The sequence below is a fragment of the Polyergus mexicanus genome, unplaced genomic scaffold (genome assembly GCF_030449975.1).
Source record: "Polyergus mexicanus isolate NDT 795.1 unplaced genomic scaffold, iyPolMexi1.0 SCAF_23, whole genome shotgun sequence".
Lineage (NCBI taxonomy): Eukaryota > Metazoa > Arthropoda > Insecta > Hymenoptera > Formicidae > Polyergus > Polyergus mexicanus.
This window is the reverse complement of record NW_027223343.1, coordinates 2821386-2846728: the sequence shown is the minus strand read 5'-3', so window position 1 is coordinate 2846728 and position 25343 is coordinate 2821386. Positions and strand designations below refer to the sequence as shown.

Below are 25343 nucleotides of genomic sequence, written 5' to 3'. Positions count from 1 at the left end.
GCCGGAATTTTGTTCTAGAGATGTTATGGCAGTTACGGTGAATTTCCTCAGATTCACCACGAGCGAGACCAGAAGGGTAGTGGTGAACTCAGCGTACTTGTCACGAAGGAGGGTTCGCTTCCGCCAGGACCTGTGGCTAAGCTGATGGATTACTGCCAAGGTAAGGGGCTGCCGCTTAGTGGAGTGCGACGCTAATGGGCACCACACTGTTTGGGGGAGCACCAACATTAATCGGAGTAGAAGGCTTCTGGACTACCTGGTGGCTACTGACTTAGAGATCCTGAACAGGGGCAACGAACCGACATTTCAAAATGTGCTTAGGCGTGAGATACTTGACCTTACTTTATGCTGGAGAAATTTAGTTCCGAAGATTGTCGGGTGGAAGGTCTCATCGGAGCCCTCCCTCTCTGATCATAGGCAGATCGTTTTCAAACTTGCTAATGTGAGGCCTGAAACAATCTATAGAAGAAATCCGAGAAGGACGGATTGGGACTCGTTTCGGAAAGATCTCTCTAATGGTCTTTGCGGCTTCCCTAAGAAACACGAGACCGCTAAGGTAGAGCTCTGCGTAAATCATCTACAAAGGGCTTTGGTGGGCAGCTTCGAAAAAAACTGTCCAGAGGAGTTCGTTTTAACAAGAAGGTCTCTTGGTAGGGACCGGGACTGCAAAGGCTCAGGGAGGGGGCTCGGCGTGTCTGGAATAGAGCCAGGAACACGCCCGTTCCTGGACGTCGCCCTTTCGACTGGGACCTCTACCGGAGGGCCTAGAAGACTTATAGGGACTCTGTAGTAGCCGCCAAGAGAGAGAGAGAGAGAGAGAGAGCTGGAGGAGGTTCTGTGAGTCGATGAAGGAGGTTCTGGAGGCCTCTAGGCTTTACAGAATCCTGGCGAAAAACCCGGACTTAAACCTGCAGGCAATACACCTCCCGGATGGGGACGTGGTTTCAAGAGAGCGATGTCTGGTTAGGTTCTGGAGACCAATTTTCCGGGCTTCAGAAAGGGACTTGATGTTGACTCAGACAGGGAGACCGCGGAGCCCAGGGTAAGAGCACGTGGGTGCGACTGGGAATTGGCGGCCAGCATCGTAAAACCCGAGAGGGTGAAGTGGGCTGTCAAAACCTTTAAACCATTCAAGTCTGTTGGACCGGATGGAATTTTTCCGGCGCTCTTATAAGAAGGATTTGGGCAGATCAGTGGGCTGCTCACGCGGACCCTGAGAGCTTGTCTTGCTTTGAGCTACACGCCCAGAGCTTGTAGGCTGGCGACGGTGGTGTTTATATCCAAAGTCGGTAAGACCTGGTGCATCTCTGCCAAGGATTTCAAACCGATCAGTCTGATGTCATTTTTTTTGAAAATGTTGGAGAAGTTGATCGAGGTCTTTTTGAAGGATGTTGTTTTCATGCGGAATTTACTGCATGAGAATCAATATACCTACAGGATGGGCTACTCTACGGAGACGGCGCTCCACTCGCTGCTGTCCCAAATTGAGAGAGATCTCGTGAAGGGAAGTTACGCGGTGGGAACCTTTCTGAACATAGAACCTTCAACACCCCTCACAAGGGAGGCAACGATGCGGGGTGTTCCACACAGGCTGGTTCATTGGATCAGAGGTATGCTCCGGCGGCGGGTTGTAACGACGCTCGGCGCTGTCAGTGTCGGCGGCTGGGTGGATCGAGGGTACCCGCAGGGCGGAGTGCTCTCTCCACTTTTCTGCTGCTTAGTAGTCGATGGATTACTCAGCAAACTTAATGTAAGGGTTTCTTTGCGCAGGAATACGCCGACAATCTGGCAATTATCGTGCGAGGACCCTTCCTGGACAGGCTCCTGGAACTCACGCAGAGTGCTCTTGGAACGATAGAAAAGTGGTGTAACGGCCCTGGCCTTTCGGTCAATCCCTGAAAGACGGAGCTGGTCATATTCACTCGCAGAACTGGGCACTATAGTGAAGCCCACCTTGGGAGGCATCAGGCTGACACCGGCCGTGTCAGTGAAATATCTGGGGGTCATCCTAGACAGGAAGTTGACGTGGAAGGAGCACCTGGACGATCAGTGTAAAAGTGTAATCTCTTACTTTTGGCTGTGCAAAAGATCCTTTGGTCAGACCGGGGCCTTAGGCTGGGAATAGTCTACTGGATCTACACTGCTATTCTTAGACCTAGGCTGTTATATGTTGCAGTAGTATGGTGGCTTAGGGTACAGCTAGCGTCGGCGAAAATATCGAAATAGCGAAAAATCCTGAAGTATCCCTGAGGGCTCTTATTTTAAAAGGGGCTCTTGGAGCTATGAGAAGCATGCCAACTGCGGCGATGGAAGTGCTACTCGGTATCAAGCCGCTTTGCCACACGGTCGATGCCGCTGCTGCGGCGGCTTACCGTCTGAGTTATGAGGGAAAATGGAAAGCCGGCGCCAGGCACGCTAAACTTCCCGATGGAGCCCTTTCTCATCTTATCTTCAGTATGAGGCAAGACAAAATGCCAGCCATTCATGCCCTGAAGGCGCCATTCAAAGTGTGCTTTCCGGAGCGGGAAGACTGGCTTACGCCGCAGGGTCTGATGCTGAAGAATGGGCTCATTCTCTTTACGGATAGGTCCAGGATCGGCCTGGGCTCAGGGGCGGACGTTTACTGCCGAGGGAGAGGGATTAGTGAATCCATCCCACTCGGTGAATTTGCCACAGTCTTCCAAGCGGAGATAGTGGCGATTTTGTGTTGTGTACAGGGACTTTTCGCTAACAAAGAGAGAGGCTAGCGCATCAGCATGTGTTCCGCCAGGCAGCTCTGAGGGCCCTTGGTGCTCCAATTACTACCTCTAAACTAGTCTGTGAATGCAGAGGCACCCTGGAAAAACTTGTGAGGGACAACAAAATTGCTCTGTTCTGGGTGCCTGGGCACTCTGGTATCAAGGGCAATGAGGCGGTCGACCAGCTTGCTAGAGCTGACTCGGAGACTGTTAGTGGGATCGGAGCCGGCGGTTGGAATCCCTCACAGCGTAGGCAAAAGGGAAATTGGTCGCTAGCTGCGGAACTAGCATTTGGCCTCCTGGAGGGGCGCGGTAGGGTGTAGGCAGGCGAAGGCTCTCCTTGGAGATTCTCTGAGGGAGGGCCTCGCCAACGGCATAAAAAAACTAAATTGACGAGAGGCCGGACTAGTGACTCTCATTCTCATGGGGCACGGCATTCTCAATTACCGCCTGCAGAAAATGGGCATCAGTATAAGGCCCAATTGCAGGAAATGTGACGCATCGGAGGAAACCAGTTTTCATGTGCTATGTGAGTGCCCAGCCTATGCCGTGGTCAGACTGGAACTGCTGAGCTCTGCTTTCCTGGAGCTCCAGGCAGCTCCACAGCAGGTAGGTGATCTCCCAGGCAGGTCTTTCGTCCTATTTTGGAGGAGATTGGATCTGAACTGAGGGGTCGCTTATCGGAGAGGCACAATAGGCTTTGTCTGCGTGCCGTAGGTGGAGCTTTGCCGAGGACCGCCCTTCGTTCTTAGCAGTATTAATAATGAGCTACTTGAGGTTTTGAAAAATATTCATTGTCGAGTTTTTTTAAATTTAACACGTTCTACTATTCTATTATGTAACTGTTCTCCTTTTTCCAATTGTTTTTTAATTTCATATAAAAAATTTTCAAAAAAAGGCTACTAAATAAATTTAAATGTCCGAATTTTATTACAACATCAAATATATGAATTAAATTATAAACATTAGAAATAATAAAATCTTTTCCATATAATATTTTTAAAGTTTCAACAAAAACTAATAAATCCTTATCATATTCATTATTATTAATACAATCACTTTCATGGCACAATATTCTAATAGCACAATGTAAAGAATTAAAATGCAACAAATAATTTTGAGGCAAGTAATTTTGAAGTATAACTGGTCCTACATATAATAAAGATAGTCTTAATTCCGTTGCTTTCCAACGGTCTAACTCTTCTAAACTATGTGTTTTCCGTGCAAAATCAATTGGTATCTATGCAGATATATTACACAAAACTTCTGAAATTTCCCGTATAACTGTAGAATTAAATTTGATTGCTTTGATTTTTTCATGTATAAAAGTTTAAAGCATCATTCTACAACTCCCAAGCAAACTAAATGGATAAATCTAATGAAAATTGGCTTACCATTCCCAAATTTACTCTTTTAAAAATTGATCTTCTAATATGATGCTCTTCATTTTTTTGATTAATAAAATTTTCATTTGTTCTTAATTTTGCGTTTATTTCAGGGAAAAGCATTCGATAGTTATTATAATCACCTTCTTCATGCACTTTGAACAACCAAAATATCCATTAACTCCTTTGACACACTTTACAAATGATCGAGCTGGAGCATCACAAATTACATATCGAATTGCAACTGTAAAGTGTATTTTATTAAACTCACATGCTTTTTCGTGTAATAAAATATACTCTTTGATAAAATCTTTTAGAAATTCATTAGGACAAGCAGGTTTATTGTATCCATGATATATTCCAATAACAAATGGTTCAAAATTTTTTGGATATGTGTAACGCGGTCACCTCGCTCGACGCTCGGATCGGCTCGTCGGTGTCCGGGTTCGAGAGGAGGGGAGACTCAAGCTTACGAAACACAATATAAGTAGAAAAAATAGTTTATTTGAATAAAGATATGTACAAAGTAGCGTGCAGGGCCAGGCGATGTTGGTCAGCGTGCGGTCGGTAGAAAGCTGGGGGTCAGGCGCGGGCGTGCAAAGCGGTACGCGACGAGAAACGCAAGGCGGTGTGCGGCGAGAAGCGCGGCTTAATCGCGATGGTGCGGCTTTATTTACAGACGAGCTTAAGATTACGGCGCGGTTATAACTAGCAGGCTCTTAGGTCTATCAGGCTTATTTCTAGCGGACTTATTATTAACAGGCTTTTGCTACGACGCGGTTAGAACTGGCGGACTTATGGCTAACGGTCTTAAGGCTACGACGCGATACTTACAGGTGGCTTATTACTACGGTTAGGCTAGGTAGGTGGGTATTGCCGACAGGCCCGAGTGTCACGTCGGGTCCGGCCTTGGCAACGGAAACCGGCGAAACCCGGTAGGGCTGAGCGAAACCTCAGCCCGGGTAGGTGCTAGGAGCCGGCGAAACCCGACAGGGCTAAGAGAAACCTTAGCCCGAGGAGCGGTGACAGGAGCCGGCGAAACCCGACAGGGCTAAGAGAAACCTTAGCCCGAGGAGCGGTGACAGGAGCCGGCGAAACCCGACAGGGCTAAGAGAAACCTTAGCCCGAGGAGCGGTGACAGGAGCCGGCGAAACCCGACAGGGCTAAGAGAAACCTTAGCCCGAGGAGCGGTGACAGGAGCCGGCGAAACCCGACAGGGCTAAGAGAAACCTTAGCCCGAGGAGCGGTGACAGGAGCCGGCGAAACCCGACAGAGCTAAGAGAAACCTTAGCCCGAGGAGGTAGTAGGCACTGGTCAGGTCGGTGTCGGGAGCTGGATGTCGGGATCGGATCTGGTCTCGATGCCTCGGTCGGCCGGGCTTATATACCCGGCCGGGGCCTCCCACTATACCGCCGGCCAGGAGTGGGGTCGATTCCGCGTGGGGAACCGTGAGAGAGATACGGCGAGTCGAGAGCGAGAGCGCATGCCCGGCGAGATAGCGCGCCTAGTGTGAGCGGGATGGTGCGTGTGGCGTGCGTGCGAGCGAGAGAGCGTGTGCGGTGGTTGTGCGAGCGGGATAGGTAGAGTAGGGTAGAGTAAGCGAGGCAGACATGTTATTGTATGTACATATGTATATTTCGCCGTAGTAACGGCCCTGCCGTTACATCACCCCTCTTCTTGCTGGTGGGGCCGCTCGGCGGAGGCGGCTACTGCGAAGGGTCCCGTCCTTATTGAATCGGAGGGTCCACTGCCCATCCGAGGTCCATCGCCGGTACCGCCGCGAGTGGTGCACGGCGCGGTACGGGACTTCTAAAACCTTCCCCGCGGCGACTTTGACCCTGATCGGCTCCGGGGGCCGTGTTCCGACGGCGTGCGTGAGCCGGATGGCTCCGCGCTCCGTGGCCGGCCGGGGCCGGGTTGGCGCTGGTGGTGGTGGCGGTGCGGTGTGTCGAGGGCGCGGTCCGCGGGTTGCGGCTGGCGTGGCGGCGGCGGCGCATGCCGTCGATCGGGTTCGGGTGGCTGGCGGTCGTGGTGGTACTGCGGTGCGGCGGTGTCGGCCCGGCGGCGGCGGTGGCGGCGTGGTCAGGAGGCGGATTTTTCGCCTGGTTTCGGCGTCGCCCCGCTGGACCCTGGTCCCAATCCGCGGTGGCGGCCGGTGGGGTGGGTCTGGCGCTTGCGGCGGCGTGACGGGTGTCGGTCCCGGCCCCTCCGGGATCTCGCCCTCCTCGTCGTCAGACCACCGTCCGAACAGCTCCTCCAGCTGCCTCCTCTCTTGTTCGTTCGGCATGGTTGGGCTGTCGCTAATGGACTGATTGTCCCGTGGCCCAGCGTTCGGCCTTTTATACCCTAGCGCGGGATGCTCGGTAGGCGGCACGCGCGGTTTTGGGTGCTTTTTGGGACGCATGCCGGGACAGGTACTGCCATCGGCCGTGGTTCGCGGGTGTCTTTGCACTTGCGCTCGGTAATCGCGGTTATCATCACAACGAATAACGCCGATAATCGCGGTCGGTAACCTCGGGATTTTCGCCGATACTGTGTTTAGGAGGGCTTAGGTCGCCGGGGAGTGGTCCGGGTGCGCTTTCAGCTCCTGTATGTGCACGTGCCGGTACCAGCGCCCGCGTTGATCCCGGAGGTCGACGATGACTGGCGAGATGATTTTTCGCACTTCCAGGGGCCCCACGAATTTCGGGGCGAGTTTGGCGTTGAACGTCTTGGCCCTGTCGGAGAGGGTATGGTTCCTCTTCCATACGAGCTCCCCTAATTTTGGCCTCCACTCCCGCCGCCGTAGATTATAGTGCCGTTCTTGGCGTTGGAATGCCTGCGCTAAGCATACTCGTACCAGTTCGTATGCCTCTTGTAACCGTCGGTGGGTCGTGTCGGGTGGGGCTGCGTTTACTGTTTGGCGCCGGTCTTCCGGGTGCGGCCTGGCGAGCTCTCTCCCGTGGTTTAGGTAGGCCGGGGTATGCCCCGTGGCCTCGCTCCATGCGGTGTTGTACGCATATTGGAGAGCGGTGATGTGTTCGTTCCATGTCCTCTGGTTTTTCCCGATATATTGGGCCACCATCGTTTTAATAGTCCGGTTAGCCCGCTCCACCGGGTTGCACTGTGGCGTGTAGGGCGGCGAGGTGCGGTGTTTGATCCCGAATGTGGTTAACAGCCTTTCCAGTTGCTTGGATTTTAGTTGGGTCCCGTTGTCGGATATGACCCATTGTGGGCACCCGTGTCGGTACACGACTTGGTCGGTGAAGGCCTTCGTGACGTTCGTTGCGGTGGCCTTCCGCAGGGGCCTGACTTCCAGCCACTTCGTGAACCGATCTTGCATTGTGAGGAGCCACATGTGCCCTTGGTTGGAGCGGGGCAGTGGTCCCACTAGGTCAATCGAGACCTGTTGCCATGGTGCGTCGACCGGAGCGGTGTGCATCATGCCGGCGGGTCGCTGTTGTGATACCTTATGGGCCAGGCAGGTTCCGCAGGAGCGTACGTATCGTGCGATTTCCCGGAGCATCCCCGGCCAATAATATTGCTGGGCGATGCGTGTCATGGTCTTGGCGGTCCCTAGGTGTCCGGCTGCGGGATCGTCGTGCCAACGTCGGAGCAGGGCGGCGCGTTCGGATGTCGGGACGCATAGCTTCCACTGTGCGTCGGCGGGTACTTCCCGGAAGCCCACGTCGTGGAGTATGTGCCGATATAGGAGCCCGTCGCGTATCTGATAGTCCGGTCGATCGGTCGGTCGGGTCTGGACGTCTTTCTTGACCCGGCGGTACCATGCGCAGGGCGGTGTTTGCCGTGTTGCGGCGACCTCAGGCTGACGGGAGAGCGCATCGGCCACCTGGTTCTGGGTGCCTCGTCGATACCTTATCTCGAAGTCATATTGTTGAAGTTCGATCATCCAACGTGCCAGTCGGCCTGACGGGGCCTCTAGGCGTTGGAGCCATCGCAGGGACTGGTGGTCGGTGAGTACGGTGAATCGGTATCCCTCCAGATAGTCCCGCATCCTCCGGATCCCCCAGACGACGGCGAGGCACTCCAGTTCGGTCGCGCTGTAATTTCGCTCGGCCTGATTCAACGTCCGGCTGGCGTATGCGATGACCCGCTCCCCTTCGGCTAGCTGTTGCGTCAGGACGGCGCCCAGTCCGTGCGTACTGGCGTCGGTCTGCAGGGTAAACGGCGCTTTGAAGTCTGGGCACGCGAGTACTGGGGCGGATGTCAGGGCACCTTTGAGGCATTGGAAGACCTCGTGCTCGGTGGCGGTCCAAGTCCAGCGGGTGTTCTTACGAGTCAGACGCGTTAACGGGGCGGCCAGCGCGGAGAAGTCCGCGATAAAGCGTCGGTACCATGACGCCAATCCCAGAAATTGCCGGACCTGCCGGAGACTGGTTGGTGCTGGCCAGTCGGCGATAGCGCTCACCTTGGCGGGGTCGGTGCGGATACCGTGGCGGTCGATGACGTGGCCCAAATATCGTAGGCTGTCTCGACAAAAGTGGCACTTGTCCACATTAAGCTGGAGCTGGGCGGAGCGTAGGCGGCGGAAGACCTCGGCCAGGTGTTCCAGGTGCTTCTCGAAAGTTGGGCTGGCCACGACGATGTCGTCCAGGTACACTAGTACGTTTGGTTCTAGCTCTGGCCCCAGGATGGAGTCTAGGAGGCGCTGGAACGTGGCGGGGGCCGAGTGTGGGCCCGAACGGCATGGTTCGGAACTGCATGAGTCCCTTCCCCGGTACGGTGAACGCGGTGATTGGCCGGCTCTCAGGGGCCAGCGGGACCTGCCAGTACCCGTTCTTCAGGTCCAGGGTGCTAAGGTATTTGGCGCCCCGTAGCTTATCGAGAGTGGCCGTGATGTGCGGCAGTGGGTAGCCATCCTTTTGCGTCACTTCGTTAACTTTGCGAAAGTCGACGCAGAACCGATAGGTGCCGTCTTTTTTTCGTACCAGCACCACTGGAGAACTCCAGGCGCTTCGCGAAGGTTCGATTACGCCTGCTTCTTCCATGTTGCGTACCTCGCGGTCGATCACGGCCTGCATGGCTGGATTACGCGGCCGATAGCGCTGTTTGATTGGCTGATCGGTTGTCAGATGTATCCGGTGGACAATACGGTCGGTCGGTCCGCGCACGGTGTTGAAAGCTGACAGTTCCTGGTTCAGGAACTCCCGTAGTCGGCGGTCCTCGTCGGTGGTTCGTGGCGTTAGCCCGGCCGAGACTTCTCCTACGGTGGGCACCGCCGGGATATTGGCGCTCGGAGGTACTGGTAGGGCTACTCCCAGTTTGGCCCACAGGTCAATGCCGATCAGGATTGGTCCGCTGAGGTTCGGCATGACCTGAAATCGGTGCGTCACGATTCGGTCGTTTGTGGTGATGGGTAGTTCCACGGTTTGCTCGATTGGTACTTCGGTGCCGTCGGCCAAGTGAATTTGCTGGGTTACTCTCCGAGGCGGGTGGCCGCAGTATCGGGCTCGTTTCGCGGTGGCAGGACTCACAAACGAGACCTCGGAGCCGGAATCGAGTAGGGCCCATAAGTGCCGATTGAGCAGCTGGATCTTTAAGTGCGGCCTAGGTGTGAACCTTATGGGGTTCGGTCGGGTCGGGCGGTGGCCGCTGGTTCCCCGGCCCGGGGGCCGTTTCCCGCCGGTGGATGGCAATCGCGGGTAAGTACCCCGTCCCGGCCGCAGCGGGAGCAGAACTTGCGTGGCGGCCGCTTGCAATCGAGCCGCGTGTGGCCCCGTTGTTTGCAGCGCCAGCAGCATTCTTCTCGGCTGTAGGCGGCGGCGGCGACCGGTGGGCTTGGCATGCTAAGGGTCGGTGGTTGTTCCTCTTTTTGCCGGCGCAGGACCTTCTCGTGCTCGGTCGCCCGGGCGCTTAGCTCGGCGATACTGGTGGCTTCTGCCGGCCGAATGTATAGCTGGTAGCTGGAGTGTAAGTTATTATATACCAAGCGGGCCTTCTCCTGTGGCGTGTAGCCCCCAGCTCGTCTCATCATTGTTAGCAGGTCCGTGGCGTATTGGTCGAAAGACTCCCCCGATCTTTGCCTCCGGGCCTGTGCGTCTTGCCGTAGCTGGTCCTGGTAGTCCGGTGGGAGGTACTTTAGCTTAAAGGCGGTGCAAAAGGCGTTCCACGTGGTCCAGTCCTCGTAGTTGTTTCGGTACCACAACAACGGGTTTCCTCGCAACATTTCTGGTAGCCCCAAGAGAAACAATTCGTCGTCGTAGCGGTAGATCGTTTCAGTTCCTCTAACCGCTCGAGGAACGCGAACGGGTCTTTCCCGTCAAAGCAGAGGCCCCATTTGCGGATTCGGTCTAGCACCGCGGTGGGGTCGGTTAGTGTCGGTTCGGTACGGTCAGGGATCGGTTCGGCTCGGCCTGGCGAGGCCTCTCCTTCGGTCGGCGGTATCGTGTTCGGGGAACAGGTCTGGGTTCTGGGTTACGAATTGTCGTAGTCGGTGTCGTAGAATATCGATATTACCGGTACTATCGCGGCCGTGATTGACTAGAAGAGTCACGAGTTGGGCTTTCGTAAGCGCGTATATCCAGGAGATCTTCATCGGAGTGTGTACGCAAGCTGGAGTCTTTACTGGGCAGGTCCCTGTTCGGGCGCCATTGTAACGCGGTCACCTCGCTCGACGCTCGGATCGGCTAATCGATGTCCGGGTTCGAGAGGAGGGGAGACTCAAGCTTACGAAACACAATATAAGTGGAAAAAATAGTTTATTTGAATAAAGATATGTACAAAGTAGCGTGCAGGGCCAGGCGATGTTGGTCAGCGTGCGGTCGGTAGAAAGCTGGGGGTCAGGCGCGGGCGTGCAAAGCGGTACGCGACGAGAAACGCAAGGCGGTGCGCGGCGAGAAGCGCGGCTTAATCGCGATGGTGCGGCTTTATTTACAGACGAGCTTAAGATTACGGCGCGGTTATAACTAGCAGGCTCTTAGGTCTATCAGGCTTATTTCTAGCGGACTTATTATTAACAGGCTTTTGCTACGACGCGGTTAGAACTAGCGGACTTATGGCTAACGGTCTTAAGGCTACGACGCGATACTTACAGGTGGCTTATTATTACGGTTAGGCTAGGTAGGTGGGTATTGCCGACAGGCCCGAGTGTCACGTCGGGTCCGGCCTTGGCAACGAAAACCGGCGAAACCCGGTAGGGCTGAGCGAAACCTCAGCCCAGGTAGGTGCTAGGAGCCGGCGAAACCCGACAGGGCTAAGAGAAACCTTAGCCCGAGGAGCGGTGACAGGAGCCGGCGAAACCCGACAGGGCTAAGAGAAACCTTAGCCCGAGGAGCGGTGACAGGAGCCGGCGAAACCCGACAGGGCTAAGAGAAACCTTAGCCCGAGGAGCGGTGACAGGAGCCGGCGAAACCCGACAGGGCTAAGAGAAACCTTAGCCCGAGGAGGTAGTAGGCACTGGTCAGGTCGGTGTCGGGAGCTGGATGTCGGGATCGGATCTGGTCTCGATGCCTCGGCCGGCCGGGCTTATATACCCGGCCGGGGCCTCCCACTATACCGCCGGCCAGGAGTGGGGTCGATTCCGCGTGGGGAACCGTGAGAGAGATACGGCGAGTCGAGAGCGAGAGCGCATGCCCGGCGAGATAGCGCGCCTAGTGTGAGCGGGATGGTGCGTGTGGCGTGCGTGCGAGCGAGAGAGCGTGTGCGGTGGTTGTGCGAGCGGGATAGGTAGAGTAGGGTAGAGTAAGCGAGGCAGACATGTTATTGTATGTACGTATGTATATTTCGCCATAGTAACGGCCCTGCCGTTACATATGTTTTTCCTAATATTGGATAAAATTGGATTTTGAGCTTTTTGTTAGAGGTAAGCCATCGATATTAATATTTATCTTTATATTTTTAGATACTGTACTTAAATGTACAGTTTTTAAAATATCTATCCAAGCATTTTTTAATCCATAATGAAAATATTTCCCAGGAGGGACTTCACGAACAACAATGTGCTTAAGAATTTCAAATAATGTTCTGGGATTAAGTGGAAGATCTTATAATTCATTAATATCATCAACATTTTTCAATAACTTTAATAATGTTCCAGCGCGATGAGTAATATTATATTCGTATACCCATTGTTTCAGTTGTTTTTTAAAATTTGAAGTTTTATTTAGTGCTATATTATCATCTGTTATCAATTCATCTTCAATGCAATAACTTTTTTCACTATTATTGCCACTGTTATTGTCACTATTATTGTCACTGTTATTGTCATTGTTATTGTTATTACTGATATCAATACTTTCACCTATATAATTTTCAGAATGCATTATTTCACATTTGACACTGTCACTTGAACACATTTGATCATCTTCTTTTACATTATCATCACTTATTTCAATATTTTCTAAAAATTTATAAGAAGTCTTTTATTTTTAAGAAGTCTTTTATTTTTCTGATTCACGGATAATTTGTTGTGCCTCTAGCCGTTAAGAAAGAGGTCTTTTAGGATTTGTGCGCCCAAAGAATTAGGATCCACGCTCGAAATAAGATATTTCCGGACGTTAGGTAGAAATTAGTATATTTTGCAAGATTCTGCACACTTTTCACTTATTCGCGATTATAATAATCGGGCGCGATATGTATGGTACTTCGATTACTGAGCGAGCGAACGAGCGATGTTAATGAGCTATGTTATTGCGCTAACTCGTGGTGCATCTCGCGCTTATTATATATTTTAATTAATTAGGTCGTTGATTGAGATGGAGTGTGGTGTCCCTGACCAGAGCATGTCTCGTGCTCCGCTTGTCAGTCTGTCTCGTCAGCTGCTTACTCAGCTTCCGAGAACTTGACTGTGACTTCCTTTTCTTTGGTCACGTATCCTTACTTTATTTTATTAATAATCTTTTATTCTTTATTCTTTCTTAATTGCTTTTCCTTGGACTCTTTCCCTAATTTTAATCCTTTACTTCAGTCAGCTCTTTCTTAATCTTTTCTCTATTTGTTTGTTTTATCTTTTAATATTAAGAAATTGGTTGGGTTACATCTTTTTTAAAATTTTTGCGTAATAACGTTTTTAATTTATAAAAATAATGTAATGTATAAAATATAAAAATATTAAAAATAAAAATAAAAAATTCAAAATTAGTAAATAATAAAATATAAGTTATTTTATAGTTACTTTACCTTTTGTTTATATCTTTTTTAAAAGTTTAATTTTTATTTCAATTTTGCATCCAATAAAGAACTCAAATTCGAAAATGAAACCTACTAATATATATAAGTAATTATTTTTCTGAATATATAAGTAATTATTTTTCTGAATAAATGTTATTTATATGCATCAAAATTAAGAAAAAGTTAAGTTCAACATGACACTATATACATTAACGTGCATAATATCAAACAAAATGTTAATTATTCTTACTTGATATTTAATTCTTTCTTCTTTCTTTTCTTTCTTTTCTCTCTTTTGTTATAGCCCGAACAGGCTATACACGAATTATTAAATATATTATTCTAAATACATATTATTTTATATGATTGCTCAACGTGTAACGCGAATACAGATCACGTTACGAGCGTTGACCGAACAAAGCGCTGACAACGCGAGCCACGCGCGAAGCCCGAGCGACCGTGCAATCATTTCATTGCAAAAACGCGGAAATCAGGGCAAGCGGAAGAAGGACATTGCGAAAATGCAACATAGAAGTCCTACTTAAAAGCGAAATAAAAAGGAATAAAGAAATTGCAAAAGTGCAAGCAAAGAAGTCCTACTTAGAACGCAGTCTTGATCATTAATTAATATTACGCGGGTAGTCACAATAACTACCAAACGGGCAATCTTTATTCCTTTACGCGAGCAATATCTCTATAAACCGCGAGTGTCAAAACGAGTATCAATAATTATTATAATATTGAATAGCCACGCAGTCGGCAGAAATATATACGAAGAAGCGAGAGGCGAGTCTCGAGACCGAAACTCGATTCTAGACACGCGCACGTTAAGATATCCGTTATCGTGATACGCGACGCGAGCGAAAGTGCGGGAACATTGTAATCAAGTCACAAATAAAATAGATATTAATATATTTATTTAACTGAAAAGGTGTCAATCTTTAAATAAATAAAAACAGTGAAGTTCTCAGGCGGAGCCCGAATTCCCAAATTCCTTCCGGCAAACGATCCCAACTACCGTGCCTCTCCGGAGGCACAACAATGTGCATGGTAGTCGACTTACTCCCCGATATATACATACATACTTACCCACATGTATGCTACAAATATCGCGTAATAATAAAAACAAATGCGCATCTTTATAAACGAATATTCTCTAACCAAATAAAAAAATTATTTTTATATTGATTAAAATTAATTCGATACATAAAAACATTATTTATTAATATTTTACGATAAAAATTAAATTTCTAAATTTTTGCTTTAGAAAAAGTTTATTTTCTATAAATATAGGCAAGCTTATATAAATATGCAAATACTTGATCACATAAGAGGATAAAATATATCAAATTTTCTTTTCTCATTTATATAAATTACTAAATAACTATAAATAATAATAAATTGTCATGAAGGTTATATATATATATATATATACAGGGTGTCCCATTTTAAAAGTTCCACCCTCATAACTTTTCAGGATCAACGTTTGAAGGAAAATGATTCCAATAAAAGTTGTAGGGAACAAAGAGGTCTATCTTGGATACAGTGACCTTGGATTTGACATTAACGATCATTTTCAAGGTCATTTGAAAGTCAACTTCCGTTTTTTAAATGGAACTCCCTATTTTTCATTACATATTCTTGTAGCTTATCTCGAGAGCTTCCCAAAACACTATAATAAAGTATTTTTTTATTAAGTACTTTTTGAGTTATTTTATATTTTAATCTGACATATTTTGATATAAAAAATAAAATATGTCGTAAAATATTCAGTTCTCGATAATTTTACCGTAATACATCTATGTACAGAATAATAAGACAAATTAATTAGTGCCAAGAAAATCAAATAATTGTTTAAAAAAATACATTGCAAATAATTTTCTTAAAAACAAATTTTTTTTATACTAATTGATTTGTCTCATTATTCTGTACATAGAAGTATTACGGTAAGATTATCAAAAACTAAATATTTTACGAGGTATTTAATTTTTTATATCAAAATATGTCAGATTAAAATATAGAAATAACTCAAAAAGTACGTAATAACAAAATACTTTATTATAGTGTTTTGGAAAGCTCTCGATGTCAGCTATAAGAATACTAAATAAAAAATGGGTCTTTTCATTTAAGATTTTAAAGTTGACCTTCGCATGACCTTCAAATGATTTTCCAAGGTCAAATAATTGTCACCATCTTATGGCCCCCTTGAAGTCACACAACTTTTGTTTGAAACATTTTTCGATTTAACGCAGTGTTTCTGAGATATTTGAGTGGGTCCTTTAAAATGGGACACCCTGTATATTAGATATCCTAAATCCTATGCGATTCTGATATTAAAACAGGTTTTAAAATGCCCACACTATGAATAAAAAACAATTATAATTTTGCAACATGTGTTTCTTGAAAACATAACTCAACTTCTTAGGTTGGATATAGAAATAACAAAAATATATAAGAAAATGTTAATCTATTTTATGCTCAAATACGTATTTAATAATATTTATAGCTTAAAAAAGAAAGATTACCTTAAAGACGTTACTATTGAAGAATCTCTTTGAAATCCAGAGCACGCAATAGCACGCAGTTCACACTAGAAACTAGAACACAGGGTCTCTAGTTCACACGTGCGTTGCTTGCACATGTGTGCGGCGTTCGTAAAATATCTTAAATGGCATGCTTGCTAAAAACTTTAGAGATATCTATGAAGAAATATCATAAAGAGCTCTTCTGAAAGATATCTTACAAAAAGATAACTTACTGATATCATTTCTAAGAAAATTTAATTAAGTCTTTAAAAAGTCCTTTTAGAAAGGTCATCCTCTCAATAATGCGCACTGGGTTCACAAGTATTGATTTCTTAGGGTGCGTTCCGAGTTGTGCATGAAACGCATAGATTGCATTATTATTGCGCAGCGCTTCAACATCGTTCCGTTTTGTCAATGCGCATGAAGCGCTTTAGTTATTCGGAACGGTTGCTAACGCTCTCTGCGCGTTAATACGATTTGAAAATGGACGCCATGCAAAACGTCAACAAACCAGTAATTCCAGTAATTGCAATCTCTTCGTTGTTACTTTTGAAGAAAAACGATGAAAGCGATAGTTCCGAATCGAGCGACAGTGAAAATGAAGTTGAAGATATATCTCTAAGTGATATGCAGACTATATTCTTTATATTAATGGCAGATAAATCACGTGGAGAAAAAATTACACTTTAAAAAATCACGGATTCCCGTGTCGATCGCGTGGTTCCTAATTACACCAATGCTATATTTAAAGAACATTTTAGGTAAGCGTTCAACATAAATGTCATTAAATTATAAAGTTATAATATTTTCATCTGGTTTTATTAAATTCATTTTACTTATATCATAACCTAACATTCTAGGCTGTATCCGGCTACATTTGAAATGATTTTATCATTAATTGGACCAGCACTAAATGCCACAGGTACCACAATTGGTAAAAAACCAATTCCAGCTGAGAAACAACTGTATATTGCTCTTTGGTTTATGGCTACTCCTGATTCATACAGATATGTAAAACTCAGCTGTACTCCTACATATAGTCGTGTAACTATCATTATATTTATAGCATTTTTCACTAAGCAACACAGAGTGCTACATTGCATTCAACTGATATCATTTCTTGTAGCTAGTGCCGAATTTCTGCATCAAAATAAAATATGTCATCATGTAGTGCGCATCAATGCGGCCAATGAAAAACGCTATTATTAGATTGTTTTACGACAAAATTTTCATTGCTTACTTTTCTGTATTGTTACAGATCCGTTTGCGTCAAATTTGGAGTAGGCAAAGCAACTGCTTTTAGGACTGTAAGACGTGTTACCTACGCACTTTATTGCATCGCACCTCGATTTATACAGTGGCCCAAAGAAGTTGCCGTCGATATCATGGAGCATTTCAAAAGGATATGTGGCTTTCCAAATGTCATTGGTGCCATAGACGGAACACATATTAAAATCCGAGCTCCGCCAATTGATTCAGCTTCTTAAATAAACCGGAAAGGTTTTCCATCTTTAAATGTTCAAGTCGTATGTGATTCACGTGGCCTCTTCACGCACTGTTATGCAGGACAAGTAGGATCAATTCATGATGCTCGAGTTTTTAGAAACTCCCCAGTAGCACGTTTTTTAGAAATGTCTGACATATACTTCCTTAATGATTCCCATATTATTGGAGATGCTGCGTATGCAATACATCCGCATTTATTGGTCCCATTTCGAGACAATGGTCATTTGTCAAACCAACAAAAAAATTTCAATTATTGTCTATCGTCAACAAGGATGGCAGTTGAACGTGCGATTGGACAATTAAAAATTCGTTTTAGAATACTATTAGATTGTCTACCACTGACAGATGTTAAAAAAATTCCAGAATTTATCATAGCATGTCGCGTGTTACATAATATTTGCATATTACAAAATGATATAATGACTATTGGCGTCCAACATTATGATGAATTACAAGCACGTGTTTGCGGCAATAACACTGAAATGGGAAATGCTAAAAGAACGAAAATAATGAATACATTAGAAATGAAGCTCGTCAATTGATCAATAATTGATATTTGGTTATTAATAATAAAAATTATAAATAAGATTAATTAACAAACTTATACAAAGTATTTTATATTGTTTTTTTATGAATAAACATTTTTTGTTAATAAACAGGCATTAGTTATACAATATTTAGTTTTTGGTTTTATTCCTATTCAGTCTTAATTTCTATTCAATCTTACATTTGTGTATTATAAATTGTGAACAAAACAAAATAATAACATTCAACTTTGAGGATTAACATCCAAACTTAAAATTCGTAAGTAAAATAAATTACTTAATATAAAATAACTTAAAATAAAATAAACAACTTTCAACGTTTCGACAAAGAACGCTTAATGAACTTAATTGAACTTATTTCTTACAAACTTAGAAGAATACAAATTATATTTTGTGAAGAAATTGTTGCAATACAGAAATTAATGACTTCTGTACGTCCATTTGCTCGTTATGTCTTCTGTCACGTTCATTTCTATTTTCTTCACGGATCTTTTCTCTGTTTGGTTCTCGTTTTTTCATTCCTTCTTTTTCTGCCGCAATATTATCTAAAAATTCTTCCATAATGTTTTCGATCCGTTTTCTCTTTTTCGGCGGATCTGTAATAGATAATATAAAAACGTTACACTATGACAAATAAGAACCAAATTAAATAAATATTAATTTTCTTCATCTTGCTTGCACATTTTGCACTTCTATTATAAATGTATACTGACTATTGACTATGTATTATTCAGAATTGTTGTTATCCACTAATACACAAGTACAAAAACTTACTTTTCGATTTAACGGAAGAAAATACTGATAACGATGATCCTTCCTGATTTGGATCCGATGGACCATCACTTGTGGCAATTGCAGGAGGCGAAATGGACGCTTTGTCGGCAAATAGTGAATCCATAACCTATTGCATAATAGGGATAATATATTAAATATACAAATATATCTTGTTGCATACCTATGAATATCGTATACAATAAACAAAATATGTGTGTGTGTGTGTATACATATATGTGTGTGATAAAACATACCGAAAAAAATGCCCACGAATTTCTACTATTGCCGCTCTTCTTATTTTGATCAACAATATTTTTGTATGCCCGCTTCAAGCCAGACATTTTTTATGTACATTGCTGTGCTGTTAATTTGTAGGCTGGATTAGATTCATTCATTTGAGCAGCAATTTCAGTCCAAATTTTGTTACTGCGCTTGAAACCATTTGTGAACTCTTCCTCCTTTTCTCTATATATTTCAATTAATAAATATACCGCTTTGTCTAGCCATACAAATGTTTTTAACTTATCTAAAAATTAAATTAAAAAGTAAACACAAAATTTAAAGATTAAGAAATATTAATATTTATATATATTGTTCTTAAACTTGCATAAACATACTTTTATACAAAATTAAAAAGTTGATTATAAATATTGATTACACAAAAATAAAATGCATCTTACCAGCATTGTTTTTGTCAGCAGTTTCATTCGCATCTTCCAATTCAGCTTCTGGCTCAATATTATTGTTTTTATTTACAGTGTTATTTACATTATTATTTACAGCATTATTTATAGTATTATCTACAGTTCGTTCCTTTGCAACAAGATTCATCAAAAACGCTGAATCTATAAAAAATAATACAATAGTTAAACTAACATCTAACCTATACATTAAATAAATCAAGGTAAAATAATACATTAATTTTACCTTGGCTTGCTTTCTCTATATCTTCTTGACTTAGAAATAAAGTTATTATTTCGTTACTTTCTTCTATGAGGACCGGGAATTCGTACAACTGCTATTCCATCGCAATGAAAAATTTGTTATCCGTTCCGAATTTCGCAAGAAACGCTCAGATTGCATAAACGCGTTAGACGCATCAACTGCCTCAAGTCAAAATAGAAGCAGTCAATGCACTGGGACGATTACTAAAAACTTTCCTTGACCGAACAAGGAATCTTATTGGCTCCCTTATCTCAAGGAAGGTCACGAGCTTCCTTGAGGAGTGGATGCGACCTTTTTAGCAGACGATACGCAGAATATAACCTCCAAAAGTTAGTTTCGTTACATTTCAATCTGTGGTTTTGTGGTTATTTGTTGTCGCGCTCTCAAACTGAAAGTGTATAAAGAGTGTAAAAAGAGATAATGGACAATGAATTTTTAAATGATTCTGACGATGGATTTGAAGACGAAAATCCAGAGAATCGGATTCTGTGGCGGATTCCGAAAAGATACATTCGCGATTGGGAAAATCCCGTGGAATTTTTTGAAGATATTCCTTTTCGGAAAAGATACAGATTCAGCAAAGGAGCTGTGATTGAAATCTTATTACCTTTGGTAAATGCTCGCTTAAGGCGATTGAATAATCGTGGACTGCCGGTTTCTCCGTTGATGCAGCTTTTAATAACACTGCGTTTTTATGCAACGAGCAGCTTTCAGGTTTGTAAATTTTATTCTAACACTGTGGTAAATAAAGAAATAATTCTTCATTTTCATTTCATTTGTATGCTGTTTTAATTGCAGATTGTTAATGGAGACTTGCGAGGATACAGCCAAGCATCAGTATCGAGAATTGTTGCACGAGTTTCCAGAATTTTAGCATCACATTTGAGCGTATATATTAATTTTTCCACTGAACAAAAACGTCGGGTTAATAAAAATAAATTTTATGAGGTGGCCAATTTTCCATCCGTAATAGGATGTATCGATTGCAACCATATACGCATTGCGAATCCTGGAGGGAATAATGGAGAGATATTCCGGAATCGAAAAGGATGGTTTTCTCTTAATGTACAGGTATATTTTTTCAACTGTCTTATTTTGCATGTCAAATTTCATATATTAAATAATTTTTAATAATAAATTAATAATTTTTATAATTTATTGTTTTTATAGGCTGTAGCTGGACCCAAGCGAGAAATTCTTGATATAGTTGTCAGACATCCAGGTTCAACTCATGATGCCGTAATATTTGATCGAAGTGGTCTGCGCTGTCGTTTCGAGCTGGGACATTTGGATGGAATTTTACTTGGTGATAATGGGTATGCTTGCCGCAGCTACCTACTGACGCCTGTTTTAAGACCTGAGACAGATGCAGAAGTTCGGTACAATACTGCACACAAGAAAACACGAGTTATCGTTGAAGAATTGTTCGGAGTTTGGAAACGTCGATTTCCATGCCTGCATTACGGTTTAAGAACGAAATTGAACACATCAGTGACAATTGTTTGTGCCACTGCCGTTTTGCACAATGTGTGCATTCAACATAATCTAGGCGAAGTGGTCGAAGACCACTTGAATCACGAGTTGAATGAAAATGTATTTCAAGATATTGTAAATAGAGAACAAAATGGCATAGGACTTGCGCATAGAAATGCTTTTATCTTAAGGCATTTTTCATAATCATGAAACAGTGCTGCGAATCAATTATATTTATATTATATTATATTAGTTTATATTTACAATTAAGAAAGTAACAGCTTTATATTTTAAAAACTATATATTTTGATATTTTAACATATATATTATCATATTATTAATATTTTATAATATATATTATTTTATCACATATATTATTATGTTACTAATATATAATATAATACTATGCAGTTTGTCTAAACGCCTCTTCCTCCTTTAAAAGTTTTAACAAAACAATCTTCTCCTCCGCTTCAGCAATCTTCATTTTTTTAACATGAAGCTCCCGCTGCTGCTCAATTGCTTCTCGAATTTTTATTAATTTTAATTCCTTTTCATCACGGATGTTCTGAAAATCAATTACTTTACTATTAGTATTATTTTTTTTATATTTGTTTTATTACAGCAATGTTATTAAAATGACAACATTATTAAAATGACAATGAATTCTAACTCATATTAAATAATATTAATAATTAATATTAACCTAATTCATAAGCTTTTTCATTACCTGTATGTTTTTTATATTTGAAGTGCTGGTTCTTTTTCCTAATGGTATGCTACTACAATGAGGAATGCTCTGATCATATATATAAACTTCATCGCTGATATCTTCCTCTTTCTCCTCATCTTTATCGTCAATAATCAACAATTTTCTTTTTGTAGATGTACAATCCATCTTTATGTTATCTAAAAAGTCAAAAATGGTTGTCATAATATAAAAAAAAAAGAATTATATATATGGTGCTTACATTCTTTTTCAAATACTGCACTGCTGTCAAAAGTACAATCAATTTCCACATCTAAGTTTTCATTTGTTGCATCCATGAATTCCATCACTGGGTCTTTTGGCTGTACTGCAGCAGGACCTCCACCTGGCATAAGCCGCTCGTGTCGAATCATCGTGGTTAATCTTCGTTTCCTAAAATGATTAATTAATAAAATAATAAAAATATATTTAATAAAAACCGAATATAAAAATATACATATGTAGGGAGGAGAATGTACACTAAAAAAAAATTATAATAAACTGATTAATTATCAATTATCATTACTATTTACCACCGAGATTATTATTACTTACTTTTGCTTCATATTGTCCCAGCATTTTTTCAGTTGCTTGATGGAGCGAGGCATACAACCTTCGCTAGCATATTTTTTTGTAATTCTTTCCCATGCATCCGCCTTATCTTTTAGATCTGTTGCACCGGTTTTCTTATTTTCAATAACTTTTTCTTCCGAGATCAGCTGCGCCAAGAGCATTCGCTCCTGCTCCGTATAATGAACATTTTTATCTTTATCCATTATTACACAATACTTGATTACGATTTAATTTATCAAAAATATTCAACAATGCTTTACGATTAACGATACGAAAAAGTTTTCATATGTATTATATGAAATTAGTTGCAGGCAGCATAAAACGGTGCTGCCTCCAGTCGGTCACTAAAAATCCCTAAAATATTCCTTCCTTCTGAAAGGGAGACTCGAGGTCCATCTATGAAACAAGGTGGCCTTGCAGATTCAAGGAATCCTTCATGGAGGCTTCCTCCGTCCTTAAAATAAGGAAGGACTATGAATACGGGTATAAGAATTCAGTACGATTAATACAATCTAGGGAATTCTCAGCGCTACCAAAGCGCTTTTATTGCGCGCATTGATTAAATCGGAACAACTTTCTATGCAGTCTACGCGTTTTATGCGTAACTCGGAACGCACCCTTATATATTTTCATTCGTTCCCTCTAATTTTTATCTATTCTTGTTGTCATTTCGCAAGCGAGACACTTACAATATATCGGACAATTCACTACTGATATCCGCCATATCTCCGGTAAAGACAACACTGTCGCTGATGCTTTGTCGAGAATTAAAGAAATCCAAGCTGCAATAAATTTGAAAGATTTGGCAAAGGCATAAGAGGAGCATACCAAAGTTCAAGGAATGTTAGACGGGAACTCTTCACTCAAACTCCAGAAAATGCAAATACCTGGAACAAACGCTAAGCTGTATTGCGATGTCTCGACATCAGTTGCATGCTCCTTTGTTACCAAACAATACAGCAAGTTTTCCAATCTTTGCATAGCTTCTCGCATCCAGGAACCAAAGCGACAGCAACATTGGTTGCAGAACGCTATGTCTGGCCAAGGATTAAGGCTGATTGCCACCAATGGACGAGAGCCTGCATCAGCTGCCAGAAAGCAAAGGTTTACAAACATAATCATTCATCTATGGGCAAATTCATAGGTCCAACGAAACGATTCAAACATATACACATAGACTTGGTAGGACAACTACCCCACTCAAGAAGCTACAGATATTGCCTCACGGTAATCGATCATTTCATAAGGTGGCCTGAAGTTTTACCGATGACAGATATAACAGCAGAGGCAACGGCTCAAAGTGTATTAACGCATTGTATCACAAGGTTCGGCACGAATTACAACAGATTAAGGAAAACAGTTTGAGGCTGATCTATTTCGACAATTAACCAAGTTGACAGGTACAGCGCACATTCACACGACAGCCTACCATCCTGCAGCCAATGGTATGATCGAGCGCCTCCATCGCCAGATGGTTACAAAACAGTTATCAAATACCACGCAACAAAGGCATGGACCGACGTTTTACCCATAGTCATGATGGGAATTAGAGCAGCCTTTAAATAAGACCTCCGCGTAACGCCAGCTGAGTTGGTTTATGGAGAAGCACTCTCCAAGAAGGCTCCCAGGCGAATTCCTACAAGAAACGCAGGAAGCAACGAGCGATATAAGTGATTTCTTATTGAAACTAAGAAAAGCAATGAGAAACTTACGACCACAACCAATTAAAAAGCATGAAATTTCTGCTACCTTTCAATATAAGAACTTAAAGAGCTCAACGCATGTATTTCTCAGACACGATACGCCTACCCGAGCCTTAAAACCAAATTATGATGGTTCATATGAAGTCCGCGATAAAACAGAGAAGTTTACAAGCTACAAAAAAACCGTCCATGTATAGACCGGCTAAAACCTGCGTACATTTTGGTGGACTCGGAATCGACACCAACACCACAGCAGCTTGAAAAGCAGAAAGATCGATTACCCACGGAAACAAAAACAAAAAGTGGCAGAGTGTCACGCAAAACTGTACATTTCCAGTCACCGGACTAAAAGATGACAAAGGGGGTAATGTGACGGCCTACGGCAACTACAAAATTATGGTACGAGACATTAGCGCGACCTGCAACATTGCGGCTTACGCGCTCGTACGTCCGCGTGTAATGCGGGAAGCACCGCTAGTCGGCGCAAAGCGCTCGGGCCAACCAGGAAGTGAAAAGCCATCCGGCCAGAATATAGGTCAGACCCCCTGCAGAAAGAACAACAAAGCAAAATAAAAAGCTAGGCTCTCAACGATAAAGGAAGTTCTCGGCACTAGACGCCGGACTTGCAGTATCTCACCACACAAACAGAACGAGACATCCTCATCTCAGAAGTTGAGATTATCTCACGGCGCAAGACTCGCCCAGCGTTGCTGCATCTCACCTCTGTCAAACGGAGAAAAATGGGCGCCCAGTCGCCTTTAGCATTAAGCGCCCAGTCGCCTCCCACATCAGGCGCTCGGTCGCCAAGAGCTTACGGCGTCCAGTCGCTTTCAGCAGCCGGTGCTCGATCGCTACAGACATCCGGCGCACAATTGCCGAATCCACCAAGCGCTCAGCCGCTGCATCCTCACCATGGACATGGACACCTGATCCTCGACGCCAGTTCGCCATCCATCAGGAACGAACAACTGGCTCCAAGAGCCACGCTACCACAGTCCAAACGGAATCACCTTTCGAGTAGCTCTGGGAAGAAAAAGAAAGATACCAAGACCAGGCTACAATCACTGTTTGACGTTAGCCCATCAAAATCATCCCCGGGCATTCCGGTTTGGGAGTTAGAAAGGACCGACCGATCACTCCGGACATCGTACGGCCACGAAATAACACACCTCCAATTCGGTGGTATCTTCCACCTCTCATTTCGCCTCTACGAAGGACGCCACAAAAAGAGAGCGTTGCCACACAGACGAGTCCCGGAGAATCTGCGTCAACGCAGTGACGCAGACAAAGAGGCGAGGAGGAAGAGCACGTAAAAGTGCTACT

General features: G+C 43.9%; 3 protein-coding genes and 2 pseudogenes across 3 annotated transcripts; 2 read left to right on the top strand and 3 right to left on the bottom strand.

Moving 5' to 3' along the window:
* Positions 1 to 12105: 12105 nt before the first annotated feature.
* Positions 12106 to 14280, bottom strand: LOC138942791 (putative uncharacterized protein DDB_G0291786). The gene is made up of 2 exons (XM_070313262.1): positions 14250 to 14280; positions 12106 to 12461 (listed from the first exon to the last, which is right to left on the bottom strand). Exons 1-2 carry the CDS (start codon positions 14278 to 14280, stop codon positions 12106 to 12108), a joined length of 387 nt encoding a protein of 128 aa, XP_070169363.1.
* A 1959-nt stretch (positions 14281 to 16239) lies between these two features.
* LOC138942790 (putative nuclease HARBI1) lies at positions 16240 to 17948 on the top strand (annotated as a pseudogene).
* LOC138942620 (uncharacterized) lies at positions 17941 to 19596 on the bottom strand (annotated as a pseudogene).
* Positions 19597 to 19603: 7 nt separating this feature from the next.
* On the top strand, positions 19604 to 21285 carry LOC138942619 (putative nuclease HARBI1). The gene is made up of 3 exons (XM_070312984.1): positions 19604 to 20240; positions 20325 to 20597; positions 20697 to 21285. Exons 1-3 carry the CDS (start codon positions 19947 to 19949, stop codon positions 21201 to 21203), a joined length of 1074 nt encoding a protein of 357 aa, XP_070169085.1. The 5' UTR covers positions 19604 to 19946; the 3' UTR covers positions 21204 to 21285.
* A 107-nt stretch (positions 21286 to 21392) lies between these two features.
* LOC138942639 (myb/SANT-like DNA-binding domain-containing protein 3) lies at positions 21393 to 22589 on the bottom strand. The gene is made up of 4 exons (XM_070313013.1): positions 22300 to 22589; positions 21968 to 22137; positions 21727 to 21905; positions 21393 to 21564 (listed from the first exon to the last, which is right to left on the bottom strand). The coding sequence occupies exons 1-4, from the start codon at positions 22518 to 22520 to the stop codon at positions 21403 to 21405; spliced, it is 732 nt and encodes a 243-aa protein (XP_070169114.1). The 5' UTR covers positions 22521 to 22589; the 3' UTR covers positions 21393 to 21402.
* Positions 22590 to 25343: the final 2754 nt, after the last annotated feature.